Below are 17702 nucleotides of genomic sequence, written 5' to 3' on the forward strand. Positions count from 1 at the left end.
TGTGGTCTTCCCCCAAATATTTATTCTTCTCCCTTCCTGTTGCTGAAGTTAGTTTTTGTTGGCCTTAGGACTCTGTCCACTTTTCCACTGCTAACCAGTGCTGAAGTATTTGTGCCTACTCCTTAAAACATAGTAAAATTGCCTTACACCCAATTGGCACATTTAATGTACTTATAAGCCCCTAGTAAATTGGTACTACATGTACCCAGGACATGTAAATAAAATGCTACTAATGGGCTTGTAGATCTTACTGTCCTACTTAAGTATTCCTTTAAAACATGTCCAAGGCCTACCATTGTAGCCTGTATTTTTAAACTTGCCAATTTGATTTGGCATAATACACCTTTTCCAAGCCCAAACCATGCAGTGTAATGCATACGTCACCCCTAAGGTAGGCCATAAACAGCCCATAGGACAGGGTGTAGTGCATTTGAAAAGTTGGACATGTACTTTTAAGTTTCACATGTCCTGGTAGTGAAAAAATCTTAAATTAGTTTCCACCACTGCAAGGCCTACCTCTACCATGAGATAAAATTGGGCTCCCTTATTACATTTAATAAGTGCTACCTTTTGATTCGGAACAGGTAGAAATATTGTGTGTGGACTTACGACTATGATTAGAATAGCAGGTGGTCTTTGTGTATTTCTCACAGACAGTATGACAAAGGGGCACTAGATGTTGGCAGGATGGGCCATTCTGCCAGGATGGGTGGGACAGAGCTGTTCCCTGCCCCATTTACATTTCAAAAGGCTGGCTCCAGCACACTCCCAAAAAACCTGACATCAGCCCTGTGTCATCTTAAACCTCCTGGGACCTGAACAGGGGGAGGAAGGCTGGCACCAGGTATAAATACTGGATCCTCAGACCAACACTTCAGTACACTCTGGACCTATTGAAGACTCCAGAAGGACCACCTTGTTGCCCAGAGGGCTGCCTTGCTGCTAGAGGCTAGCCTGCAGCTCCAAAAAATTTCCTTGACCCCCAGAGGACTGCCCCACTGCTTGAGGGTTGCCTTGTGGAAGGAGAGCTGGACCATCTTCTTGTCCTCAGGCTATCTGAGTGACCCAAACGCTCATTTAGCTGACCTCCTGTTCTGAGTTTCAGAGAGACAATATGCTCCCGAAGCACCCCTGCAACTGCCCAGCTAACTTGCTGCAACTGAGCTGCCTGGACCTGTAACTGGAACTGCCTGAGCTCTGCTTGCCTCTGCTAGAGTGATTCCCTGATCCCCAAGAAGTGCCTTCCAAGGTTCTGGACTGCTGGCTGGCATTAGAGTGCACTTTACTGCAAAGAAAGGTGAAATCATGAAGATTTGGGCTCTTTGTGACAAATGAGTGGGCTGTTTCATGCTAAGACTCTACTGCCAATGATGACCACCGATGTGAAGCTCTGGTGAACTCCACTCTTAGCACTACTGCGACTGCTGGGGACAACTGGCAATGCAGGAGCTGCAGTTAACGCCACAGCATCAACAGCTTACGGTGACCACTAATGTGCCACTGGTGACCCTCCACTCTGACCCTCACAGCCTCCTCCACTGTGAACTAGACTCTTCATGTTGGACTTTGAGAAGGTAACTTTTTCAGAGGACTAACCTGATCTCTGTATCAGGCATGAGCTCCATCGCGATTGGCCTGGACATGTGACTTTCCCCCAGTCTAGCCCAGCCAGAGGACCGCAAGTGTTGCTTTGTGGTTTTAGGAACTATGCTTACCTGAAACTTTACAAAAGAATATCCCTGGTTCTACCGATTGGATTTTTGTTGTTTTGGTGCCAAACTATTTATTAAATTCTTGTGGTTTTTCTTGTGCGGTGTTTTCACCGTATTACTGTTTGTGGGCTGCATAACTACTTAACACATTGCCTCTAAATTAAGCCTGATTGCGTTTGTGCCAAGCTACCAGAGGGTTAAGCACGGGTTAATTTAGTGACCTTTGTGATTCACCCTGACAAGGATTGTGACTGTTGCTTGAGAAGATTTAATTGTGCCCTTCAACCAAAAATCCAGTTTCTTACACTTGGTACCAGCTCTCTGCATTGGAATGGATGTTGCAGCAAACATTTATTCTGTCAGGAACTCATGCAATAAACTGGAGCCTTTCTGAATCGATGGTCACTTCTTTGTTTTTTTTTTTATGGCTGACTACTGACTTTTACCCTACATTAGGGGACTTTCTACTTAGTTCAGGACATAGCCGTATGAACCAGTATGACAAAAATATTTTAGTTTAGACTACATGTTTATTTTGAACACTCATTCTCCGACCTTGAAATGTAGATATAAGGAAACTTGTAGCAGACTTATGTTGCCTTAGGTGTTTATCAAAGTCATTGTTTGGATGATTTGACACTTCCACAAGTTCCGTGAATGATAAAGACATGTGGCCTATGTGGCAAAGGTGGACAGGCTAACTTAATGGACACAAAATAGAGTCTGACTTTGGAATCTGTATGACATAATCACCTGGAGAATTAGCATTCTATGGATAGGAAACTGGAGGAATGAAAGGCGAAGCAAGTTGATGGGGAGGATATCATGTATGCTGGGCTAGAAATCACTGAAAATAAAAATAAAAGCAGACATTAATGGGCAATATTGTAAGATGAAAGGCCTGGCTTTATGTTTCATCGGAAATATGTGGATATCCTTTTATTTTATACAGTTACATGGATAAGGAGGTTTTGAGCAGTGAAAACATTTTACCCTCAATAATTATTGATGCTCCCTAAAGTAGGTAAAGCTTTGACCAGATTTGTCATTTAGACTCCTTCCACTATTGAGCTGAACAAGAAGGGATGGATTTATTGTCTGGCTGGGGTCCTGCAGATCCACCAGGTCAGCGGAGGGAAGGCATCCAGTCCCGTGGCAGAAGACCAAGCTTAGATATATCTGCCAGGAAAGTATGGATCTCTAATTTCAGTGGAGGTGCCGCAGCTGTGGCTCCGCTGCAGGCATTGCAGGGTTGCTGAGTGGGTGCTCTGTTTGAGACTTGGCACAGTTTTTTGTTTTTTAAGACAAATCTCCAAAGCATGAGTTTGTTACTGAAAAATGAAACAATTATGGTCCTGATACACTCGGAGTTTTCTCACGGCATGTGGGAGGGAACAGTGGGTCATTTTTTTCTTTGTTCCTGCTTGTTCAGGACTGAGAAGCCCTCCCTGGTGTGGTCCACTGCACGTTGAAACAACTGCCCGTAGTAGGGCAGATTATCAGATAAACTTGAACAATGGCCCTCTGACGTACAGGGTGTCCACCAGAGGTTTCTGCTGAGTCAGTTGAGGCCCTGCCATCAGAAACTTGGTGTTTCTCCCGCTAGAGCAGAGGAATCACACGATTGCTGAATGAAGCATCTGCTACATTTTTGGCAGATGCCCCGCCTGGGAAAATCTTTAAATAAGTCCCTAAGGTCCTAGAAACAATATAGCTATACCATTTGTAAAATATATGGCAAGTCATATTACATCATGAGTAGATAGGTTTCATGAACGTGGAGGACACCACGGTGAATCTTTGATAGCTTTAATTGATTTTCAGCTGAATGGATACCCAATGAGTATGAGAAGGTGATTGCTCCAATTGATGCTCAAAAATAACTCAATTAACTTAGTTGGTAAAGGCTATATAAAGTAAGGGGCAAAAGGGCACTTACTGTGGGATGCAAATTGCTTGGGAGAAAGTGCTATCCATCTTCAAGATTTAAAATGAATACGAAGATCTTGGCCATCTTAAGATGCTACACAGAAACTAGGCTGGGATATGCATTTTCTGGTCCTTTGTTTGTTGTAAGAAAACAACACCTGTCCACACTGGTTAAGCAGTGTTGCAGCAGTGGAGCTAATGAAACATTAATGTGCACAAAATGCTGTTTATACTGGTAAAGCAACACATTTCAGTAACATTAGTTAAACAGATCATTATTTACTCTTGCCTGTTTCAGGTATTAAAATAAACTAAGTATAATTAGAAACATGCCCCTTGGTCAGTAATATTTCACATACTGATATGATCTTATACTTGTTCTGGCATCAGTAATGAAACATAGTTGGTGCAAATGAAAAAATCAAGAAACGTTTACAAGATGAGGCAGGTTACCCTTATCCATCTTAGGATGAGCCTCCCTTGTCACCGCAAGATGATTCTGCTGCCAAACCAGAAATATATATCTAACAATACCCTTTTGTATATAGTCCTAGTGGCTTTACTCAGATTGCACACATCAACGTAGTTCTTTGGGTGATACAAGGGAGAGGGGGAGTTGAGGCAAGTACTGCAGAACTGGTATGAGGACAGTGGGCTGGTTAACCCTACTCTGCTCCATTGCCACTGAATGCTGCAGATGCAAAACATACATGTCAATATGGTTTAAACACACATAGGTAAACCTAATAAAACAAAGGTATTCCCAATATCTAAATTTATAAGGGACATCTGGAACGTTTAGGCACTAAATGGTCTGCTAAAGGAATCAGGTACCCCCAGGTATCAGCTGACCCCTTTAGACAATGTAGCCTTTACCTGGAGGATTATAATAGAAATCTATCCTTAAATTCACTTAATGGGGTAAGATACACGTTATTAAAATGAATTCGTAAGCAAGGATCATATATCATAATTTTGCTTACCACATTTAATTAAGAAAAAAGATGTAAGCCAGCATGCACGTTCTTTGGGAGTCCCTGTAGGACCACAAAAAACAACACTTTTTCATGGGTAATACAGAAAAAGAATTGGTAAACTAGTGGTTTTGGACTCCCTGATTTATGAACTGAGGGCTAAATCTATATACGTTTGCAAGTTGGTTGCAAACCTATTTGCAACCCAAAAAGTGGTGTTTCAGTATGTACGAACCTTATTCTGTAGCTACAAATAACCATGCAACCAATTTACAATTCGGTACCGATAGCAACTGTTTTTTGAGACTCGCAAATACCAAAATGGTATTTCTGAGTCACAAACCATATGTTAGAGACTGTCACAAATTGCGACCAGTTGCAGAAACGCCCATTTGTGCGTGCAATATTACAATGATTCCAATCAGGTGGTAATTGTGCAAAGTATAAAAGGTGTCCCAGAATGAATCAGGGGGTTCCCACAATGGCTGCACTTTATGTGATTGCTATGAGGAGGTGATTCCTGGCTGCCGAGCAGAGGAGAAGACAGGAGCAAATTTTCAGAGTCAGGCTCACCATATTACATGAGACAGAGGAGGAAATCTTTGAGAGATACAGACTGAGTAGCACTGTGATCCTAGACTTCATAGCTGTGCTAAAGCCTCATATGGAAAGCAGTACCCTAAGCAGCAACTCCATCCCCTCACATGTGCATGTGTTATGTCCACTGCAGCTTTTGGCCTCGGATAGCTACCAGGGAGTGACTGAGGTTACTGGTGGGGTGTCCCAAACTACACTGTCACATTTCTTTAACCGGTTCCTAGATGCCACACTCATCAACATGAACAATTACATATACCTCCTCAGGAATGCATCGGAAATACACACCACAAAAATCAACTTTGACAGGATTGCCAACTTCTCACATGTATTAGGGTGTGTAGGTGGGAAACATGCTCCTGTTTGTCCTCTGTCACATACTGAATACCTATTCCGAAACAGGAAAATACCCATTCCCTCAATATCCAGGTGGTATGTGATGCCTATAATGTCATCAAAGATATATTGGCCAAAAATCCAGGGACACCTATGACACATACATCTTCAGGCACAATATAGTACACCAAATGCCTGGAATATTGGGAGTTTGAAGATGACTATTTACTAGGTGATGTGATGCCTTAACACAAAGGACATATATTTGTCTGTCTATCAGCATGTACTGCCCCCCTCAAACTTATCTTTGTTGTCCTAGGAGACAGCGCTTATGCGTTATGACCTTGAATTTTAACCCCATACCTAGCCCCCGCAGACCACAGGCGATACAACATTGCCCAATCGACACACAGGAGCTGTAATAGAACGTACCTTTTGCATGCTCAAATCAAGATTCTGGTACCTTCACAAAGGTAGAGGTGCACTCCAGTATGTCCCAGATGTTGCCTGCAACATTGTGGCAACCTGTGCCATCCTAGACAACATAGCAACCAGGAGTGGGCTACACCTCAATTTGGAGGACACAGATTCTGAAAATGATGAGCCAGAAGCACCACTCCTACAGCCTGAGGACCGGACCATAGCATTGGAGGAGTGACGCCAGCGGGATCACATAGCAACACATTACTTTGCATGGTAAGTTTTGGGTAACACTGCATTCACAAAATGATGGAAGTAGACACATTTTTTGAATTTGAAGCAATTTCATGTCACCTTTAATGTCATTTTACTCTTTTTGCTGTGTCATTCTGAACTATATGATTCCCAATTGGTAAGTGAAACACAAAATAGTGTTGGTTACATCACCAACCAAATAATAACCATGAGTAACTGCAAAGCTACACATAAGTGTACATTACTGCTTTTTGTGGCTATGTTGAACATGCCCTGTTCCTGCTTGGTCTCCAAAAGGGGTAAGGCTGCTAAAGCGGTGCAAGGCACAGGCATCAGTGGCCGATATGCTGCTCACAATAAAATTCTCCTCACTATCCTGAGGAGCAACTCCTGTGCCTCCTGAAATCTGTGCCGTCTGTAGCAGTTCAACAGCAGAAGTGATGTATCCTAGGCCCCTGGAAATGTCACCGCTGCAGTGTTCCATTTCAACCTGCAATGTGATGGTTATCCTGGAGAGGCTGGTAGTAGAAGTGGCCAATCTAGCTATGGAATGACTTAGCCGGTCCATTTTAGCCACAGCACTGAGATCCCGATACCTCTGATGGACATGGTCGGCCCTCATTTGCTGGCACAATTCCTGAATGGCAGTGTTCAGGCTCACTACATTGGGGTTCAGTGTTGTGAATTGTCTCAATGTTGTTGAAGCCAACAGACATGTACTACTGCATGCTCTGCATATTCCTGCTGATTATTTTTAAATGCTTGTTTTGCAGGTATTGACTTTGGAGCAGGGAAGCCTCTAAACCAACAAACACCTGTGCTTTGCTGTCATCTTAAACAGCATCATGTGCCTCATGACTCCTTGTGCTCACACACACTGGAAGATGCTGGTCTTGGCTCACAGTTGACTGTGGGTTTGGACTTGGTGGCAGAGGCCATTGCTGCAGGCTCTGGTGAAATTGACATAGTGCTACAGTGTGGTGGTGTGGTGCTCAGGTGACTCTCTATAGGGATGGGATCTTCTACTGTCATGTTGGCTTCATCCACTCCCTGAACATTGTCATCCTCACTCTGTACCTCATGGGGTCTGTGGGACAAATGAGATACATTTTATTTACCTTTCTGATGTCTGCCCCAATAAAGGTGTATATGACCCCTAAGCTGACTTTTTTGACTGCATTAACCATAATGTACTATCATGATATCATACTTTACATTTGGGAAACAAATGTTTGATGCATGCTGGTGGACCATGTGGATTTAGACATAGCTGTGGGGTCTACATTGTGACAAAAGTAAATATTGTACACTTACTTTGTGATGTTCATGGTGCAGAACTGTCGATGTTTCTAATGCCCATGACAGCCTCCAGCTCCAGTATAGTCTCCACCACCGTCTCAATTGCAGTGGGCGGTAGTACTGTTGGGGGGGCTGCTTCCAGTTCCTCAGAATTCAGTGAATCACTGAGCCACCATTTCTTTAGTTCCTGACCTGAAATCATACCCACTTTTGTGGATTTCATCAATGGACTCCAGTTGGATTCATTTTCGCTTGGATTTTCTGCCACATCTTCTTCTTTTGGGACCCAGGAATCGTCATTAATGCACTCCCAAATAAGACATCATGGATCTCAAAGCACTCCTCTGCGTGTATCTCCAACTCCTTCTCGCTAAACTTCATCTTTCTTTTTTTCCCTCCAGGTGTTTTCCTAGCAGTTTGGCTGACCATGTCGGCTGCTTGTCCTCATTTTGGGGTGTTGGGCGTGTGCTGTGTATGGCAGCTGCACTCCACCTCCACTCAGGCGGGTCTCCAGGCAGATTCTGTGAGAAACTTCCTGGTTCAGAGGTGACCAGGAAGTGTTTTTTCCTATTTTGCAGTGCCGTTTGTAATCTGTGACACGATTCGCAATTTGCGATGCCATTTGCAAATTTAGGTATTTGCTTTTTGCAATTCCTCTAATTGTGATGTGACCTGCTACAGACTCGCAATTTGAGGCCTCACATTGTGCATACTTGGGGATTTGCAACTTCTTATTTGCGATTTACATTGATTCGCAAATAGGAACTCACAAATGTTCCCGTTCGTACATGTGGCCCCCAATTTTCTTTCCCTGTGAGACAGTTTCCTGAATGTCTCTCTTACAGAAAAGACACCCTTGTAATTGGAAGGAACTATTACTTAGCAACCTTGATCCACTTATATGTATTCAGGCTGGGTGCATACCAAAGTCAAATTGACCAAATCTACTGTTGCTGTTTTACAATTTATGAACAAGCAGTTAAAGCATGAAGTATGTCTTCAAATATTACAATCTAGAGACACTTGACCTTTAAACATAACACACTATCTTTTGGCTTTCTGGGATTCGGGCTGGAGTAATTAAGTAAGATCAACCATGGAATAATGCACCCCTGTTTCAAATTTAGGCAGCAATTTTTGAGGAAACAATGTACAGTTTGAAAAAAATATTTGAAACTAAACTCAAAAGGCAAGAAAGTATTTGGATTTGCATCCTCAGTCTTTCACATACTAATAAAGTAAACATTGACGTGCTTCAGCTATTCACAAACTCTGAAGAGGTTAAATCTTTAAATCCTTTACAAATACATGAGGATTTGATCTGGAGGAACAAATAACAGACACATTTTGGTTTAAGATGCAAAATACTAATTGTAACTTGCCAGGTGATGTGGGAATAACTTTTATACAGTGAAAAAACCTTCTTGGAAAATACTGGATGCCACTGAAACATTTCATATTGGGCCTGCCCGATATGGACAGGTGTTTGGCATGTAATGGTTAATGAGATAAGATATGTGCATGCAAAAGAGTAAACAATGTTTGGGAGTCACAGTAACAATTTCTAAAAACCTGATTACTGAAAAAAAATATGAAAGCATAGGAGTCAGTGCAACCAGAGGTTAATGTACTATTCTTTTGAAAGAAGAGTCCTGAATAAAAAATAATTGTCTAAGGCTATAATATATGTGTAGATGAGATCTAATACAGTGATGAAATATAGGACACCAATAGTAAGAAAGAAAAAAATAGATGAATTCATATCTCTTCCAACATATTTCTGGGCACTACACTGTATTACAGTGGTTGCAAAATAATAGAGATCTGTTTTTTATCACTGAGGACATGCATTAAACTCTTAATAAAAATGTGGCCATCATGGCCTGTGATAGTAAAGAGATTTTGTTTAGCTGTTTTGTATGGCATAGACAAGACGTACAAGTGACAGTGTGTTGTAAAAGGTGTAGTACACAAATAGATTTCAATTGGTACAATATTAGTGAACGTTAATAGAATTATTCCTCAAATAAAGTTATGAAGAGGATGGTAATATGGTAAGCAATAGGTTCTCTCCATTTACAGACAAAATAACTTTCATTAAAGCACAAACCATTCTAAAGTTCAGTTCCCCAATTTAAGATTACATTGAACAGTCTTGCAGACCTGAAGGTGCCAAGATCACATTTTTAAGGACATTTACCTAGAAACGTCAGGTCCACTGCCATAGCTATGTAAAGAGCTGCTGGAGTGAACAATTTCAGAGACATATACCAGTTATAGGTGGAAGTGGTGTTTGGATGAATGGCTTTCCATTCCTCTTTTATTGTTGCACAGGATGTAATTTTCCTGATATCAGGAGGGATGGAATTCCACATTCTGGGACCATTCCAGAGAAGGATTATTTGAATACTGTAGTCTTCTTCATATCACTATGTTCAGGTTAAGCATTTGCTGCCTGCAGTACTCTGTGAGCTATCTGCTAAATGAGCACATAATCGTTAATGGATAGACATTTTCAATAACTGCTTGCCTTGACCCATCCAGAGGGTGACCCTTCATTCCCACATTGTAGAGGAGAACATGGAATATTGATGTGTGATATAAATACACTCACAATGGGCAAGGTGTTGAGGACTGAATGATAATGTTTGATTCAATGCTTAATATAAATTAAACGGTTTAATGAGGTACATACAGCCACATGTTATGGAATTTTCACTTCCTCATTTATGGAGCGTGTTATTGGGTTTGTGTATGTAACAAACAACATTCTGAATCTAACTCTGTGAAATGTATGCTTGATTTAACGCAGAAAAAGTAATATTGGTTCAAACTTTGGGAGTTTGTGCAACTTGCTTTGTTGTTATTGTACCACTTTGTAATATATATATATATATATATATATATATATATATATATATATATATATATATATATATATATATATATGTATATATATATATAAAGAAGGATGGAACGTGCTTTAATGGGCATTAGAACTGGGGGAATATGCTATGGTTGAAAGTCGAACTGATCAAGCAAGGGAATGAATGACAGTACACAGGCACCACATATATGGTAATTAAATTGTATAAGTATAGGTCGTTCTTACAACAAGAATCTGGTGTTCATTCACTACTATAGATGTAACTAACTTCATGAAAAGTGTTATTTCTATGGGTTGATGTTCAGCTATTAAGATGATATACATATAATGCTTCTCAATCAAGAGGTTGGTGTTGATAATGGGTATGTATCCTGAAAATGATTAAAAAAGTAATTAAAAACAAATTCAGCTGTCAGCCACTGATATGGAATTTCCTAGCAGATCTGTTTACCTTTGTGTGTTAATACATTTTTCTGAACACAACCACTTTGTACGACAGCCCTTGGACTTTTTTCTCTCCACCTGCACATAGGTTGTAATCTAAATGTTCTTACCATACACATTGGCGGCTAGGTCAGTTATCCTCTGTATTCGTTCCTCTTGTTGCTCTGTAGTAGGATGAACAAATTTTTTAAACTGTCTGAAAAGAACCTGCACTGCTTCCTTCGTCTTGCACTCTGCAGAATATTTGCCAACTCTGACAACTGTCGCACTTGCTTCCTCACACCAGAAGTTACACTAAACGTGTAGGAAGAGAAATATTTTAGAACACTTGGCAAGTACATACTAAAAGCTTAACTGATACAACAAATTATCTAAAAAATAGTGATGAATGCCACGACCAGCGAAAAAAACAAAGCAAGAGGCCATATTCGTCTCATTACTCAAAGGACAAGGAACATCTCTTGGCTCAAATCCTTGGAAAGGAGGTGGTTACTAGCCAAATGGGACTGCACAAGATAACATTTACTGATCCCCCTAGACAAGAGCATGTCCATAAACTGTGTCCCTTTAATTCTGTAAAACTGTCACCTGTAGCTTTAACTTTGTGAGAAGTCAAATCTTTGGTGTATGACTATAAACATCCATCTGAGCATGTACACCCATGATTTACACTAACATCTACTACTTTAGGTGTAGTCAAAATTAGAACATAATATGTTCTCTCCTGTAAAAAAGAAAAAACACAAAAAAGCATCTGACTCTCTCTCTCCAAACATATATGCTGTCACTCAGAAGTTTCAAATTCTATCAAATTCTCAAATTCAAATTTCTCAATTCACAAGGATGAAATCATGCGTACTCAAACAAAAGTAGCTTCTAGATAATGTGAGCATGGAAAACTGTGGCAGCGAAAGAGCCGCAGTCTCCAATTAAAAAGTGAAATGAAAGCCCTGCTGTGCTTATGAATCTAAAGTCAACAAATAATATTCAACTAAACTGTAAGAGTATACGCCATTCCGGCCAAATTGTTATGCTCAGGAGTCTCAGAAATATTTTGAACATATTTTGGAGACATGGTAAAGATTTATGAAGGTGCTTTTAAATCAAACGCAAAGCCAATTAATGTGAATAATGTTAAATTTATCAGTTAGATAGATTGAAATTAGGGAATTAACTGAGATGCAGTGGTTTACTGCTTTGATTCGTCTACAACATTACCTCCTTATTCTTCTCTCTCACGTCCATGCTTACATAATGGAGGTGAGACATTTCCAGGAAACATGCAGGTGAGATGTTCTTTTACAATTTCCAGTAATCACTCTGGGTCACTATTTTTATGATTTCGGCACAACACTGGACTGGATGTCCCTCAAGATCTAGCTAGGTTTCCTTTATTTCAGTATTTTCTTCTTGGTCATATCTTCCTTGTTAAAATGGGCCCTAGCAAGTATCCTGACCCACAGAAGGTACAGAGGGCCTGGGGGGTTTCTGACATTGGCAGAGTGACTTAAAGGTTGTTTACTAGTCATTGGCCATTCCTCTGTGCCGGGGCAGATAAACAAGTTACTTACCTTCTGTAACACCTTATCTGGTGAAGACATATTCTAGTTGCATATTCCTTTCCTTTGAATTTACCCCAGGCATCAGATTGGATCCAGAGAATTTTCTGAGCAGTACCTCTGGGTGGCGTTGACCAGCTCCATGTCCACTGTCACCATAGTCTGCACAGGATAGCATGTTGTGGGTCCTAAATAGGCATCACACTGGTCCGCTGACGTCAGTATCTTTTCATGACTTTCCACGCCAGAAGTGCAGAGCCATGACAAACATTGACTACTGGTGCGTCAAAACAAAGGCCCCTATTGGGGAGTTCCTGTCCACAGAAATCAGTTTGCAGAGCGAGGAGGATGGGTGGGTTGGTAAGGAATCTTCAACTAGAATATGTCTCTACCAGATAAAGCATTTCTGAAGGTAAGTAACTTGTTCATCTGATAGAGACTTCTAGATGCAGATTTCTTACCTTTGAATATATACCAAAGCAATACCATCCCCGAAGGTGGGTCTGCAAACCAAGATCATTCTAGAAAGTCCTGCAGGACTGAACAGAAAAGGGGGTAAGGTGGCGGTAACACCGCCAACAGGCTGGCGGTGTTCCGCCACCAATTATGACCGTGGCGGAATTGCCACGGCCATACCGCCGGCCCCTCCAATATCCCGCCAGGATTCCGCCTGGCAGTCATAATCCCCAGCGCAGCGGTGCAAGCACCGCTGCAAGCACCGCTGCAAGCACCGCTGCCCTAGGGATTATGAGTTCCCGACCGCCAGCCTGTCCGTGGCGGTAGACACCGCCATTGAAAGGCTGGCGGTAAGGGGACTTTGGGTGCCCCTGGGGGCCCCTGCACTGCCCATGCACAGGAATTTCGGGCAGTGAAATGCGCGACGGGTGCTACTGCACCCGCTGCACATCAGCATTGCCGCCGGCTCTATTACGAGCCGGCAGCAATGTTGATGTGACATTTCTGCTGTTACCACCCGCTGGCCCAGTGGAAATGTCATAATAGGGAGCCGGTATTCTGTCTCCCGCGGCCTCGGCGGTCTTTTTACAAGACCGCCGAGGTCGTAATGACCCCCAAAGTACCCATCCCTTGTAACCTGAATGTCCAGGCAGTAATGTTTGGTAAACATGTGCAGAGAAGCCCACGTTGCCACTTGAAAGATGTCAAGGACTGGAACTCCATGTGCTAATGTAGCGGTTGTGACTGTAGCTCGGGTAGAATGAACACGCAAACCTTCAGGTGGTTGCTTTTTGGCCAGTGTGTAGCATATCCTAATGCAGAGTTTGACCCATCAAAAGATGGTTCACTTCTGCACTGCCTGGCCTTTCTTCACCCCAACATAACCGACAAAGAGATGATCATCTACCCAGAAGTCTTTTGTATGACAAAGGTAGAACACCAATGCTCTTTTTCAGACCAGGCGGTGGAGTCTCTCCTCTTCCTGAAAAGGATGTGGGGATGCATAAAAAGCAGGCAAAGTGGTGGATTTGCCTACATGAAAGGGCATAACCACTTTTGGCAAAAAGGAAGCCCTAGTGTGAAGTTCCACTTTATCAGGATAGATGGAAAGACAGGGCAGTTTAGATGACAATGCCTGCAGCTCACTCATGCCACACGGAAGGCTGTTTTCAACGTGAGAAGCCTGAGAGAACATTGTGGAGAGGCTCGAAAGGAGCACACATCAAAAATGACAAGACCAAATTCAGATCTCATTGGGCATAATGAATGGGGATGGAAGAAACATATGTGTAAGACCTTTGAACAATAGGGGAATTAAACAAAGAAGGTTGATCAGGCAACCTCAAAAAATCAGAAGTAGCAGGCAAATAACCTTTGAAAATGCCCATAGCAGAGCCCTACTGGGCCAAAGAAAGGCTAAGCAATAGGACCTCAGAGTGAGGGGCAGAAAGTGGGTCAACAGACTTGTCTGTGCAACATGGCACAAATCTCTTCCTACAGGCATATACCATTTTGATGGAGGGACGCCTAGCCACCAAGATTACGTTACAGACTTCGGACGGAAGGTCAAAAGCTGTCAACTGTCGCTGTTCAATCTCCATGCAAGAAGGTGGAGAGTGGACAGGTTCCAGTGCAGAACTCTCCCCTGGTGCTGCAATAGAAGATCCTCCCGAAGGGGCAGTCTGATCGGAGGACCGATGACCATGCTCAGTAGCTTGGGATACCAGACGCGCAGTACCCATTCTAGAGCCACAAGGATTACTTGGGCCCAATCGTTCTTGATATTTTTGAAAACTCTGGGCAGAAGTGATATTGGCGGAAAGACGTACAGGAGGCCTGAGTTGAAAAGTGTCTTTGAGTGTTTGCCGTCTTGGAAACTCCAACACGCAAAACAGCTGACATTGTACGTTCTCTGGGGAGGTTAACACATCTAACCGGCTCTCCTCACTGCTGAAAGAGACCTTGTATCATGGAGAAGCTATTTGTGATCCGGTAGACATTTTCAGCTGAGTTTGTCTGCTCTGCTGTTCAGAGAGCCAGCCAGATGTTGAACCACCAGGGATATGCCCTGCTGTTCTAGCCACAGCCAGAGGTGCACAGCCTCTTGAGAAAGTGTCCACAACCCCACCCCTCCCTGATTCTTTCAGTACCACATGGAAGTGGTGTTGTCCGTGAACACCTGCACCTTGACTGAGGGAAGACATGCCTTCAATGCTAGCCAGATCGCATGTAGCTCCAATAGGTTGATATGAAGTCTGGACTCCGCTGGAGACTAGATGCCTCTGATCTCCACCTCTCCCAGATGCCTCTGATCTCCACCTCTCCCAGATGGCCGCCCCATCCCAGGAGGGACTCATCTGTCACTACTGTCAGATCTGGTTAGAGAAAGGAGAGGGATCTGCCTCTGACCCAATCGTGGTTAGTAAACCACTACTGCAGACCTTATGCAGTTGCCTCCGAGATCTGGATCTTGTCAAAGAGATTCCCCTGAAGCTGCACCTGCTGAAACTGCAGGTTCCACTGCAGAGCACGCATATGCGGTTTGGCATGTGTAACCAGCAGGATGCAGGAGGCCATGAGGACCAGCAGCCTCAGAGTCTTTCTCACTGAAATCCAGGATCAAGACTGAAACATCGGTATCATAGCCTGAATATCCTGGACTCACCACTCGGGAGGATAAGCTCCAAACTGACTGTGTCCAGAACACCTCAGATGAAAGGGAGCATCTGAGAGGGAGTCAGATGTGACATTGGCATAGGGGAAGAGTGAAACCTCTGATCTGTGCAGATGAGCTGTGGCCACCACCATCACTTTGTGAAGTCCCGAGGACCGCAAATAAGGCCAAAGGGGAACACGGTAAACTGACAGTGCTTGGGCCTACCATGAACCACAAGTAACGCCTGTGGGCAGGTACTATGGGAATATAGAAATAAGCACCCTGCAAGTCCACCACTATAATCCAGTCCCCACGGTCCAGGGCAGATAAAACATGAGCCTGGGTAAGCATTCTGAACTTCTACTTCTTGAGGAAGAGATTGAGGGATCGAAGGTATAGGATAGGGTAGAGGCCCATGAAAGGACATCTGTCAGGAGGTTAGTGCTGACTGCCACCAAACGTAACTCAAGGTCCAAAAACTCAGCTGCTCTTCTCACAACCGTGGAATAAGAAACTCCCTCCTCCGTAGCCATGGTAGGAGAAGAAAGCATGCCAGTATCTGAAAAAGTGTCCAGTCCGCTGGCCTAACCCAAGTCTGTACTCCAGTCCATAGGGTCTCAGAGCTGGTAACATAAAGTGTTTAATTTAGAAGTGATAGACTTGACATCCTTGGCGTGGTCTCTCTTAACGTTTTGCCTCTGGGTCCCAGTTTATTGATGTGTGCTGGACTCTGTTTTTGCTGTTTTTGTTACTCTGGGCACTTTACCACTGCTATCCAGTGCTAAAGTGCAAGTGCTCCTATGTAAAATATATGTGTAATTGGATTTCCATGATTGGCATATCTGATTTACTTGTAACTCCCTAGTACAGTGCACGGGAGGAGAGTAAATCAAATGCTACTAGTGGGCCTGAAGCACTCGTTGTGCCACCCACATTAGTAGCTCTGTAAACATGGCTCAGACCTGCCACTGCAGTGTCTGTGTGTGCAGTTTAAAACTGACAATTCGACTTGGCAAGTGTACCCACTTGCCAGGCCTAAACCTTCCCTTTTCTTACATGTAAGGTAGGCCCTAGGTAGCCCCTGGGCAGGATGCAGTGTATGTTTAAGGTAGGACATATAGTAATGTGTTTTATATGTCCTGACAGTGAAATACTACCAAATCCGTTTTTCACTGTTGCAAGGCATATCTCTCTCATAGGTTAACATGGGGGCTACCTTTAAATATGATTTAAGTGTAGATTCCCTTTGAGAGCAGATGGACATGTGGAGTTTGGGGTCTCGGAACTCACAATTTAAAAATACATCTTTTAGAAAAGTTGGTTTTGAGGTTGTGTGTTTGCAAATGCCACTTTTAGAAAGTAGGCATTTTCTTGCTTTAACCATTTCTGTGACTCTGCCCGTTTGTGGATTCCCTGTCTGGGTTAGTTTGACAGTTAGGCTGGTTGCACCTCTCTCTAGAAAGTGACACAAAGGGAGTTGGGGTGTAGCCTGCACATCCTGATGAGCCATCTGTGCTATGAGGGAGGGGAGAAGTGGTCACGCACACCTGAAAGGGTTGTGCCTCACACAATACAGTCTCCAACCCCCTGGTGTGTGTCTGGCGCCTGGCCTAGCAAGGCAGGATCTTACAAACAAGAGAGACTTTCCTTTGAAGTAGGCCTATTTCAAATGCAGAAAGGGGTATAAGAAGAGCACCCAAACCCCTGACAATTAGATCACTTCTCGAAATCAAGAGGAACCTCTGCCAAGGAGAAGACCTGAAGAGCTAAGGAGAAATACTACCCTGCCTATGACTGTGCTTTGTGGAGCTATCCTGCAGTTGCTGTTTCTGCCTGTGAAAGGGGACAAAGACTGAACTTTGTTGTGCATTTCTGCTTGTGAAGAAATCTCCAAGGGCTTGACCTGAGCTTCCCTTGTGTTGTTGAAGTCTCAGAGCCATCAAAGGCTTCCCTGCCAACACCTGGACTTTCTGCTGAGACTCCTGCCTTGCCAAGTGGTGTCCTAACCAGTTCCCGGGCCCTTGAATGGTGAAGCTGGTACACAAAGACTGAAAATCCACGCACAGACTGCCATGTGGGGAAATTTTCGACACACCTTCCGAGACGCGGCTGAGAAACGACGCACCGTCGGCTTCGCAGCTGAAATCTACGCTCCACCTGCATCGCAGCTGGAATATT

General features: G+C 43.2%; 1 protein-coding gene across 4 annotated transcripts in view; it reads right to left on the reverse strand.

Moving 5' to 3' along the window:
* The window catches only part of CCDC141 (coiled-coil domain containing 141), a 646235-nt gene that overhangs the window by 52166 nt on the left and 576367 nt on the right, over positions 1–17702 (reverse strand). For all 4 annotated transcript variants that reach the window (XM_069225437.1, XM_069225436.1, XM_069225434.1 and 1 more), the window contains exon 21: positions 10964–11147. In XM_069225437.1, coding sequence (XP_069081538.1) covers positions 10964–11147 — 184 coding nt within the window. The remainder of the gene's footprint in view (positions 1–10963; positions 11148–17702) is intronic.

The sequence above is a fragment of the Pleurodeles waltl genome, chromosome 3_1, assembly GCF_031143425.1.
Source record: "Pleurodeles waltl isolate 20211129_DDA chromosome 3_1, aPleWal1.hap1.20221129, whole genome shotgun sequence".
Classification (NCBI taxonomy): Eukaryota; Metazoa; Chordata; class Amphibia; order Caudata; family Salamandridae; genus Pleurodeles; species Pleurodeles waltl.